A 12755-nucleotide genomic window follows, 5' to 3' on the forward strand; every position below is an offset into this window, starting at 1 on the left:
CAATATCTTGCCTGGAAAGCTCATTTGATTAGAGAACTGGCTTCCGCGGGCAGGACTTGGGAGAAAGCGAGCGCCGTCTGCGCGGGCGAGAGCTGCATGATTCCGTATTCGAGTTTTTCTGTTGGAGCATCGGCTCATTATGCTCGCGAAAAAATGTAAGTGACTTTTGAAAGCCGGGACTTTTAACCTCGGTCGGCTTACCTTTTCTTTCATGTTGTTCATCATCAGTGATTAGGGAAGTTTTGCCGGCCCTGCAAACTGTGACTCGTGTGTTTTCGTCTTGTCCTCTAATCCTTTGGTCTCTCACTGTCCAACACCCTCGGGTTTCTTGATCGTTTTCTCTTGTTTTCTCAATCTTTAGTCAGAGTATAGCGGAATGACCTCACGAGACCAGGGGGTGTTGGCCAGTCAGAGACAAAGGATCAAAGAACAATAATAAAATACAAGAGTTGGAACTGGCGGGGCTGGAAAACTCCACTGATCACTTAGATGAAAAACATGTCATTCTTCAAAAAATCGTGTGTGTAAAGTTCGGGTGTTGCGCACCACTCTGATCGACACGAAATTTCGACTTAATGTACTTAAATGTCTAATTTATGAGGTAGGACAATAAAATTGGATGTCCCTCTTCTTATTTTTTCACGCGGAGTGATAATGGGCGCCGAAATGGGCAATTTGGCCGTTTTGAGGTTAGAAAATTGCGTGCTTGGGTGTTGCGCACCACTCTGATCAACTCGAAATTTTTGCTCAAGGTACTTAAGTGGATCACTTAAGAGGCGAGACGATAAAACCGGATGTTTTTCTCTACATTTATCCACGCCTATAGTCATCAAAGGAGGCTATGGTGGCATTTTGGCCGTTTTGAGGTTAGAAAATTGCGTTTTTAAGTATGGCGCACCACTCCGATCAACACGAAATTTTTTCTGTATCTAATTGGATGTATAACTTAAGAAGAGAGACAATTTTTGTTTGCGTCCTCGTTTCCATATGTCACCTAGCGCGAAAAAAGGAAAAAACTGATTTTTTTAAAATATTTTACGATTTTTTTAAAAGCTAAAATATTATCCGATGATAATGAATTTTTTTCTACAAAAACTAAGCTAATTGATGTAGATTCTGACAAATTTTGGTTCAATTCTATTAGAAATTACGAAAGTTATGAGGAAAAGACGTTCGCAGACTCGAAAATAGCCCCAAAAAGCGGTTTTTGGGGGTCTGAGGGGGGCGGAGGGGGTTGGGGGGCTAAAATTCCCTTAAACTTAAGTTTTAGGACACCCTTGATGACTTAAAATGGTTAAAATAAAAATCCGTTCACAAGGGCATTTTGACATGCTTATCCCGGGATATGTACCCTTTGAAGTTAGATTTTTTAAAAAAAATCGAACTTTTCAAAATGGCTACTGGTCAAAGTTCAAAATGGCCGAAAATTACCACCTCGGTTTTTTGCCGATTGATTTGCCTACAACTTGGAATTTGAGGGTATTTTGGCATAAGATTAACACATTTGAACTTAGATTTCTAAAAAAAAAAACAATTTTCAGTCGTTTTGAACTGTAACCATCGGCCATTTTGAAAATTTCGGTTTTTTAAAAATAACGTCAAATTCCTTTTTCTCTTGTCAAAGTATCCCTGTTTATCTATTTTCGCGCAAATCCATCGACAAATAACCGGTGTGAATTTTCGGTCATTTTGAACTTTAACTGGCCGCCATTTTGAAACGGTTTGAGACATCGACTTCGGATTTGCGCGAAATGTTTTCTTTTTTTATGCTCTTTCAAACGAGCTATCACAAAAGGGGTCTTCCTATTGGAACATTAAAAGTTTAGGTCCGTAGCCCCCCCCCCCCAAGGGGGGTTCCCTGAAAATTTTAGGGGTGCCAAAAAGTAGCTCCCTCTCACCTTGGAACATCCCCCAAGTTTCAAATCATCAGCTCAATAAGGTAAAAAGTTAGAGGGGGTGGAAGGGACTTTTGGATCACCCTGCCTGTATAGATTAAGTCAATAGGGCAAGCGTCCTCTGGGAGCAGGGCTATGTAGGGACCAGGGGGCTATGCGGCATTGCCCTCTTCTAGTGCTGGCGTACAAAAAGGAAGGAAATAGAATTAGGGTATTGAGATGTACTTTTACTCACTTGGTCCCAATCCAAAGCACTTTGGACTTAATGAAATATCATCGATTGCCACATCTCCTCGTGCCGAAAAACCTTTTCTTGCCTCAAATCTATAGAAATACCTATGAACATCAATGTTAAATTAATATATATCGACAAATAATCCCATAAGAAAGGAGGTACTTTCCGATCAACGGTTCTCCAAAATATGGAAAGTATTCAATTACGGACAGATGCCGTTGTTAAATAGCGCGCTAATAAAAATTGAGTTGTTGAACAGTTAAAACACTAAAGAGGTTTTCCAAAAACGCCAATTTTGCCCCCCCCCCCTGGATTTGGCCCAAACTTTGCGTAGATGTTGTACTGAGCGTCCCCGATGCTTGGGGAAAATTTCAGCCCCCCCGGATAGGGAGGGAGCAGGGGGTAGGGGGGCGAAGTTGTAATTTATTCAAAACATTAAAATTCGATATCTCGCGAACGGTTTGAGTGTAAGTGTTGCGGTTTGCGCTAAAAAACGTTATAGTCAGCGAGCATACGTAACAAAACATACGTCCCGTGTGCAGGTTCGTAAAAGTATATTGTGTGATACATCAATCTCTTCGTTTTCATGTCTAGAAAAAGAAAATCGATCATGGCCATCTCAAATTTTATACAACCCCCCCCCCCCCCCCCCCCTAGGGTGTGCCTTATTTTTGAGTTTTGCGAAAATCAAGTTGGTCAACCCCTAAAAAGTTTCTATGTAGTCTCTAAATGAACCCCCTAAAAGGAAAAAATTTTAAAAAAATTTTAACCCGTGCCTCAAAGGGCCTAAAGGGCCTAAACCCAAAATTCAAAAATTTTGGCAAGCGACACATCAAATCTGAAGAAAAATGGCAAGTTACGGCCCTTTTAGGGCAGAAATTTTGTCCGTTTTGCCGTATCTTGAAGCGTAAGGTCACAAACGGCCCAATGACGACGTGAGGCTATGGGCTGGCGGGGCGCGCCGCGGCCGGCCCGCCGCTGAGCGTGCGCGCGCGGCAGGGTTGCGCATCGCCGCTTTACACCGGCGTAGAGGAACGAACGGTGGGGTGGGAGGGGGATATCCGGTGGAAAAGCATCCACATTTTCTATCCATAATGAAAATGCATTATACTTTTTCAATATAGATGAGGAAATATGAGCCATACAAGGAAGTGATGAAAAGAGTGACAAATACATATATAGTTTGTACGGTTAGGGGTGTAAGTGGGGAAAATTTGCCGTAACTACAGAACAGCCCTGAAAATCTCCGGGAAATAAAAGCTGCTATTGATGAGAGGTTTGCATGAGAGGTTTAATTAAGGACTAATTAAAAAGATAGGTGCGATGTTGTCGAATCGTAAGCCCTTTACGCGATCAAAAGCGATTAGTGTAAATTTAATTGGAAAAGTTTAAGAAAAATTTGATGAAAGAAAATTGCCCCAAATTCGGGAAGTGCTTAAAGTGTTTTTCTATCATGTGAAGTTTTCGCACATTAATGTCAATGGCGGTGCGTCGAAAACCTCTGATCTTGTAATTCCAATATGGAATGAAAAATGTAGAATCCCTGTGATACATAGTGTCCATGTTTTTAAAAATGTTTGCATTTTTATGAGGAGTGGAGGCGCGTATCAAAAAATACTAGCCGTCGATTGCTGGTTCAAGAGAATTTGGAGACTGATTTTACGGCAAAAATCGACATGTTATTCGACATTGCTTTATGCAATACTCTTGGTATCATGGAAAATGAAGAGGATAAAGCATTTTTAATTCTTCAGCGAAAACCTGAATGAGAATGCATAATATCCACAGTGAAGGATACTATCCTTGCAGCAGAGGTGAGGAGAGCAGACAAGAAGAAACCTCGCGCCCAGGAGAGAGTTTCTCGACAGGAAAAATTCACGCTCGCTTATGAGTCCCGCCAAACGGAAGAAAATAAGTTTTTTCATTTCCTATGAAATCACTGAAGGTTTGATACATCAATAAGACTTTGTTTACCCTCCTTTTCATTGGTGTATTTGACGCGGCATCAATTAGAAAGTTTTATTCAATCGGTTCAATCTGGCTTCGCCAACTTACAGCTGATGTTGATTGCCTGGCCTCACCCAGGGGGCTAAATGACACATTAGCCTCATTTACTCAAATCTTCCCCAGTAGCCGAGTGGTCAAGGGCATTGCCCACGGTTATAAAGAGTGGGGTTCAAATCCTAAATTAAATCATATTTTTTCGAGAAACTAATATTACATTTTTGATTATAGCAAGTAACTGTGGCGGGGGGGGGGGGGGTGTGTTCAGTACCAGAAAATGTAAGTGGGTAAGCCATATTGAACCTCTCGTATAAAACCTTCTAATTGATGTCACGTTAAATGCGCTAATGAAAAGGAGGGTAAACATAGACACTATGTATCACAGGGATTCTACATTTTTCATTCCATATTGGAATTACTGTTACATTCATGTGCGAACACTTCACATGATAGAAAAACACTTTAAGCACTTCCCGAATTTGGGGCAATTTTCTTTCATCAAATTTTTCTTAAACTTTTCCAATTAAATTTACACTAATCGCTTTTGATCGCGTAAAGGGCTTACGATTCGACAACATCGCACCTATCTTTTTAATTAGTCCTTAATTAAACCTCTCATGCAAACCTCTCATCAATAGCAGCTTTTATTTCCCGGAGATTTTCAGGGCTGTTCTGTAGTTACGGCAAATTTTCCCCACTTACACCCCTAACCGTACAAACTATATATGTATTTGTCACTCTTTTCATCACTTCCTTGTATGGCTCATATTTCCTCATCTATATTGAAAAAGTATAATGCATTTTCATTATGGATAGAAAATGTGGATGCTTTTCCACCGGATATCCCCCTCCCACCCCACCGTTCGTTCCTCTACGCCGGTGTAAAGCGGCGATGCGCAACCCTGCCGCGCGCGCACGCTCAGCGGCGGGCCGGCCGCGGCGCGCCCCGCCAGCCCATAGCCTCACGTCGTCATTGGGCCGTTTGTGACCTTACGCTTCAAGATACGGCAAAACGGACAAAATTTCTGCCCTAAAAGGGCCGTAACTTGCCATTTTCCTTCAGAATTGATGTGTCGCTTGCCAAAATTTTTGAATTTTGGGTTTAGGCCCTTTAGGCCCTTTGAGGCACGGGTTAAAATTTTTTTAAAATTTTTTCCTTTTAGGGGGTTCATTTAGAGACTACATAGAAACTTTTTAGGGGTTGACCAACTTGATTTTCGCAAAACTCAAAAATAAGGCAAACCCTACCCCCCCCCAAATTCAAGATGGCGGCCGAAATGGCGGTTTTGAGGGGAAAAAATTGAGGTTTTGCAAATACGTCGTATCGGGTGTCGATTCTGATGTATTTTTGATCGTAGAATCCAAATTTTCAGTCAAAAGTTAGCCCAAAGGTCATTTTCAGGCCAAAATCCAAGATGGCGTCCAAAACTACCTCTAACGGGTACTAACTTGCCTATTCGGGTCTACATGCATTGTGAGGTATCAATTATTAGGTTTTCAGGGTCGTAGAGTCCAAAAATGAGGTCCATTTTCCGCTGCGGCTCTCAAGAAGCCCTAAAATCAAAGATGGCGCCCAAAATGGCCACCGGTCTTACGGATGAAACTGCCATTAAGGGCAGCTGTAACAAACAATACGTTCAAAATTAAGTTTTTTGGGTCAAGAAGGTCGAATAGGGGATCAGATGTTTACTCCCACAAAAAATTGAGCCTCCGAATCGAAAATGGCTGCCGACATTGTTGCCAGTTAGAGGCGCAGACCTGTAAATGACTGATATTGAAGGATTTGCCGAAGGAGGGGTTTCGATAAGGGCCGTTGTTGGGCCCATACCCTGAAATTCTTCAATTCTCAGATTGTTTGCTCAGTTTAAGTCTAAAGTTTGCGGAATATACATTCCGCAAACTTTAGAAGAAGAGGAATATTTTCCTTCAAGTACGTTCATTAAGGATGTAAGATAGTCACTTTGGTCAATTTCCGTTGACGGCAAACCGAGCGCTCAGAGTTAAAACGATCATCTTAGAATTTTCTTGTTTTTCATCATTACTTACTTAAAATGGCATAAGAAGAGCGACTCATCTTGAACCAGAAGTAGATTCCTTGGCCGAAAATGTACGCAGCTGGTCAAAACCTTCTTCCAAAAAATTTATGGATTATAGCCTCCCCCCCCCCAAAAAAAAAGAAAAGGAAAACCTGTGTTGCCACATTTTTTGCTCAACATCACAGAAAACCGCGTAATTATGTCAGTATTTGGAGGCTGTTCTTCGTCGAGCATATTCAGAAAAATTCAAAACCCTTGATTTTTCATACGCCAAGATCACATGATTAGTGATTATATAAATGCAATTATCCATCATTATTTTGTGTATTACAGGTGGGTGAGTTCAAATAAGCGTCTAATCTGGTGTCCCGAGCTGTTTTAATCGTCATAATCTGAGAAACATGGGCAAATCAAATTTTTTTCTCATTTTCCACACTATTGTTGACTATTACATGCTATTTCCCTCTTTATTTGGACTGAAATAAAAATTTAGGAGAACTTTGAATGTGCGAATTGCCTATATTTGTCCCAAATTTGCGTGTCCCCCGTGCCTGGTTCTTGACTTTAAATCGACGTTGCAACATAACCAGAGTGATTATTTGAGAAAACTTTATCGGAGATGATAGGTAATGCTTTTGAATTTGAGAAAAAAAATATGTCAATTTATTTTTTGCTCCATCAATAACTTTTTCACGCGCTAGAATCATTGTCCCGAGCAACAGTCAGCAACAGTGAGGAGAGACATGGCAACGATGTAATAAGCTCTAAATGATTGCCGTAACGTTGAGGTTTTTCCAAAAACGACTTTTTTTGTTTTGATTGAATAGTTCACACGTCGCAGATGGCAAAAATTCCGAAATTCGCAAATTTTTGTGCAAGATTAACGCCATTAACGATGCCAAACACAATTCTATACACGATAAGTAACAGGGCATCAAGCATACACACACACACTAATATCAGCTCGTAAAATACTTTCGAAAGGGGGGTTGGGGAAAATTTTCCCTTATTCCGATCCTCTAGGATGTGCTACTAAATATTCCGTGAAAAAAACACCAAAATTGTCTTTACTGTTAGAGATAAGCTTAAAAAACAGCTTATTCCATCCTGTCCCGTTCCATCTTGGCCCGTTCCATCCTGTCCCATATGTTTCATCCTGTCCCATGTCCTAGTATAGTGGGACAGAGTGGAAAACTGTTACAACTGAGACTTGCTTGTTTAAGCCCTGTAGGCGCTCTTTTCTACCGATTTAAGTGAAACTTGGTACCCGGGGGTATTTTGAAATGGGGAAACTCGAATTTTTAGTCGAATTATCAAAATTCGAAAATCCAAGATGGCGGACGTGACCTAAAATGCTATCTTAGCACCTCATCAGTCGATTAAAGTGAAATATGGTACCCGGTGGTATTTTTCAATGCGGAACTTGAATTTTTAGTCGAATTTTCAAAATTCAAAAATCCAAGATGGCGGACATGGCCTAAAATGCTACCTCAGCGCCTAATCAAGCGATTTACGCGAAACTTGGTACCCGCGGGTATTTTTGAATGGGGAACTCGAATTTTAGTCAAATTTCCAAGATTCGAAAATCTAAGATGGTGGCTGTGGCTTAAAACACTATCTCGGTGACTAATTAATTGATTTTAATGAAACTGGACCGGAAAACCTTGGTATTAGGAAAAGAAAGGAAATTTTAATAGGGGTGCAATAGGGTTTCTTATGTATCTTAGGCTACGAAATCGAAAAACTCCTGGGTTTTTTTCATCGTGCATAGATTCTTCCGGAAAATTGACTCTATAGTCCAGTCATTCTAGCTTTTTACCTCGGACAAATTAGCACAAACTTTTCCTTTGGTATATAGGGTCTCTAGGTACCCAATAAGACAGAAAAAAAAGTTTACCAAAAAATTCCACCGGGAAAGTGGTCAAATCGCAGTTTTTCAAAATGGCGGCTTACGGCGATTTTCAAAGAGGACGTACATACGGATTTCCCTTTATAACTCAAAAATAATGCGTCAAACAGAAAATTGCAACACATCAGTTTGAAAGATCATAAAATTTTGATTAAGAATCATATACAAAACTTAGGCTTTTCTTATTTTTTTCTTTCCGAATTTTAATATTTAAAAACAACAACCGGCAAAATCTGCTGAAAATTCACGATTTTTCGCGTTCTTGACCAATTTTAGGTCAAAATAATTAATTTAAGGTTAAAAACAACGGCACCACTGAAAAGTACGCTAAATTTTACATAAGTATACCCATTCTTTTTACCTTTTCATCTTATATGACCTCATTGTGAGACGAATCATTCAAAAGTATGAAGTCAATATTTAACAACAAATTCAGTTGTTTTTTTCCGTTTCCAGCGCTTTCGATGAATTATTTTTCGACAAAAGTATAACTTATATATACTTTTTAGAAAGGTGATAAAATTTTCAAGACGAATAACACACTGTTTTTCCTTTAAATTTTACAACATGTACCTGAAAAGCGTATTTAAAGGAATTACGCTGAAAACTGATTTCTCTAGAAATTTCAGAATTTCAACAATTTTCGACTTCTTTATAGCTAAAAACTGAGAATACGATTCAACGATGGTAATAATCGTTTAGTGCATAAAATTTCCCAAAAATTGCATACCTAAAATTACTGTTTCGAATTTTTTAAAGAGGGTTAGATATGACGTTAAAGTTGTCTATTGGAAAACCCAGCTGCTCGGTTACGAACATTTTTCTTAACATATACCCAAAAGGACTACGTGCAAAACGGGCCATTTGGGGCTCGGGGCCGATACCTTTGAGACTTTCCCTATTCATTCACCTAACAATGCCCCATCTTTTCCCAAAGTTTCAAGCCCCCCAAAAATTTTGGGGAGACGCGGCGGGGGATCAAAGTTAAAAACCGGCAAAATTTTCGCGAATTTATTACTCGAAAACCAAGAAGTTTTGGAAAACGCGGTTTAAACGAGCGTATTCAGCGTGACGAGAGCTTTCAGAAAATGTATAACATCATAGGGTTTTGTCAACTTTAGCTCGAGTTATCGCCTCCGAAACGCCGGAACGCTCAAAAATGACCCCTTATTTTTTCACGTTTGGGCCGATTTAAAAAAAAAGCCATTTTTTTATTTTGATGAAAAACTGATATGTTGTTCCTGACTCTCTGTAGCCCCTCTGGCTCTTTACCGCATGCTGGGGAAATGTTTTGGTCGCGAGTTATAAGAGCGGAAAGGAGCGAAGGTCGGGAAAATCGGCTATTTTAAACTGCGCGCGGCGACGGATCAGGAGACATGTGGCAACAATGCGAGGTCGGCAGAGGAGTGTGATTCGCCGAACTGAGCGGGAGGGGACGTTTTCCCTCCGATCAACGCCGCGCGCGCAGTTTAAAATAGCCGATTTTTCCGACCTTCGCTCCTTTCCGCTCTTATAACTCGCGACCAAAACATTTCCCCAGCATGCGATAAAGAGCCAGAGGGGCTACAGAGAGTCAGGGACAACATATCAGTTTTTCATCAAAATAAAAAAATGGCTTTTTTTTAAATCGGCCCTAACGTGAAAAAATAAGGGGTCTTTTTTAGCATTCCGGCGCTTCGGAGGCGATAACTCGAGCTGAAGTTGACAAAACCCTATGATGTTATACATTTTCTGAAAGCTCTCGTCACGCTGAATACGCTCGTTTAAACCGTGTTTTCCAAAACTTCTTGGTTTTCGAGTAAAAAATTCGCGAAAATTTTGCCGGTTTTTAACTTTGACCCCCCGCCGCGTCTCCCCAAAATTTTTGGGGGGCTTGAAACTTCGGGGAAAGATGGAGCATTGTTAAGTGAATGAATAGGGAAAGTCTCAAAGGTATCCGCCCCGAGCCCCAAATGGCCCATTTTGCACGTAGTCCTTTTCAAGTTTAGTAATTTTTGTTTGAAGTAAACTCTATGGTACCAATGTAATGGCATATGAAAGAGAAAAAAATGTCAATGAATAAATTTTTGAAGGTATTTAAGTGTACTTAGAAGCCAATTTTTGAGATGGTAAAAATTTACAAATTATTCAATAACAAGGCTTTGTCTCAGGTTTTTGTGGTTTTTCATGGCTGCAAACAATTTTATTCATCAAACCATGGTAATCAGCAAAAAGCTGGTAAAATTTTATGTAAGAAATGTACCTTTATTTGTATTTTTGGCGTCTCTCGTGAAAATGCAGAGGCAATGTTGAAAAAAATTGCAATTTACCCGAAAAAAATTTTCCCGCTGTTTTTCTTATTTTTCACGTGTTAAAAGGAATTTAAGAAAAAAAACAAGGTACGAGATGAAAAGTTCATGAAATTTCCTATAACAAAGGACAATTGAAAGTTGCCGTAAAACCTTTTTGAGGGGTCTTATCACTGAATTTCGGTTTAAAAAAAGTTTTTAAAAAAATGATGAAATGTAATTTTTTAGTTATTTTTGAGATTTTACCGCTTTAAAGTGAGCTTTAAAGTTAAAATAAATGATGTAACTGAAAAGGACGTTAAATTTTGGTCTAGAATAGTGTGTTTAACATCCTTTGAAGTAATTATATTTGCCGGTAGGATAATTTCTTCTGGGATTAAAAATGACATTTTTCTGAAAAAAGACCGTTTTTAGCTCGATTTTCCTAATTTTTAAGCCTTTTAAAAGTGTTTGATCAAAAAACCACTGTGATCACGTAAAAGTACATAAAATTTACAATAAGAGAGGGTACCTTGTTTCAAAAATTTCCATCATTTTTGGGTTTGACACGGCTTTATTTAAAATTTTGAAAAATGGCAATATTTACAGAAAATTGAGTTTCTATGCAAAACACCATCCCTGAAAAGGTCATATCAATACAGCAAATATGCCATCAATCGTGAGAAGTTATTTAAATCATTTCTGGAGAGCAAAAATGAATTAACGTATTATAAAATAAATAATAGGAGGGGAAACTGACCCACCTCTTCCTCCCTGCTTTCTAAAAAGAGCGCTAATGGATATATGACCGCCAGTACGGAACTAACGGATACTTCACGCATACAAAGTGAAGACAATTTTCATCGTATTTATGCATACTCTCACATAAAAATATAGGAATAGGACAGAGCTTGGCGAAATCGGCACATTCAAGGATTTTTAAAAACATTGCGGGATGGGACATCTCACATATGAGGGAAGTTATTACGATGCGAGCACAGCCGCCGCGCCGCGAAGCGCTTTACGTGAGGGATTGGGCTGTGTAATGGCGGCAGCTCGGGGAGCGGGTGTTTTTGCGTCGGAGGAATTAATAGTAGAACTAATAATTATTATGATAAAATCAATACACCATTGAAGGTTTGGAACTTTTGGGCGGCCAACTGTAGCGTAAGCGCGAACAAGGATTATAACGAAAGTACAGATGTCAGTGGGGGCGGGGTTGTCAACAGGAAAGAGGGGTATGCACCTATGCTTTACGTGACGTACCGCAGGCTCGTGTGAAATGAGGGTATCTAATTGTAAGTAAATAAGAAGGAAAATAATAAAAACATTAAAATTTTACTGCCCTTGGCATCTTGTCAGCCGAATATGCGACATTTCGCACATTATTTAATATTATTTAGCTTTCAATTGACCGAGTAAAAAATTAGCAGAGCTTTTATTTCATTACTCGGCTTTGTATTTCTTAATCTTTGTCAGTTAAATATTCGACGATACTAAAACAATTGCATTTTAACACTTATACTCTCAATTAAACAGCTTGGAGGACGAGGCGCATAAGTGCTATTTCGAGAAAAGCATGTTTAAAGTTGCTAACTATTATACACAGCCTTATGGCAGGAAGAGAGTTCAAACTCACATCTTGATGCTTAAGCATTGGATGCTTCCGGTGAATTTTTCACAACTTTATTTCAAACCTAGAATTAGTTGGAACCACTAAAATGTTTCATATTTTTCGAAACCTGCACTTGGGCGCCTTGTCCTCCGAGCCCCTCAATTACTTTTTTACCCTGTCTTATTACCTTATATTATAAATTTTTAAACCGAAACTGACAAACTTTGGTCAAAATACTAGGTAATATTCAATGTCATGAAAATTAGCCGATAAACAGATATTTTAAAAATTAAGGCCGCCATCTTTTTTCCACCATCTTGAATTTGATTCAGACTGAAAGTAACGTCAAATTCGAATTTACCAGATCAAAATACCAGGATACACCGAGTTTCATGAAAATCTGCCGATAAATGGGTAGTTTTCAAATTGTACCCGCCATCTTTAATTTTAAAAAATTATAGCCACCACCTTCTTCCCACCATCTTTGATTTTAATTCTGGTTAAATTCGACATCAAATTCAAATTCTCTAGGGCTAAATACAGGGTTATACTAAGTTTCATGCAAATCAGTCGATAAACAGGTATCTAACAAATTATTGCCGCCATCTTTTTTCCGCCATCTTGAATTTGTCAAATTCGAATTTCCTAGATCAACATACCGGGGTAGATATGCCCCCCCCCCCCCCCCGGTCGACCATCCTTGCTCTAAGGTGCTTCTCCCTTTACTATGTACCATGACTATTAAATTAATAACACAATTTATTTAAAAAATAGTCGAATATACGTGAAAAAGG

At 39.2% G+C, this 12755-nt stretch overlaps 1 protein-coding gene across 8 annotated transcripts in view; it reads right to left on the bottom strand.

Annotated features, from left to right (window-relative positions):
- Alk (Anaplastic lymphoma kinase) overlaps positions 1-12755 on the bottom strand; it is a 374422-nt gene that overhangs the window by 203669 nt on the left and 157998 nt on the right. For all 8 annotated transcript variants that reach the window (XM_072301305.1, XM_072301308.1, XM_072301306.1 and 5 more), the window contains one exon: positions 2131-2231. In XM_072301305.1, the coding sequence (XP_072157406.1) occupies positions 2131-2231 (101 nt within the window). The remainder of the gene's footprint in view (positions 1-2130; positions 2232-12755) is intronic.

The sequence above is a fragment of the Bemisia tabaci genome, chromosome 1 (genome assembly GCF_918797505.1).
Source record: "Bemisia tabaci chromosome 1, PGI_BMITA_v3".
Classification (NCBI taxonomy): Eukaryota; Metazoa; Arthropoda; class Insecta; order Hemiptera; family Aleyrodidae; genus Bemisia; species Bemisia tabaci.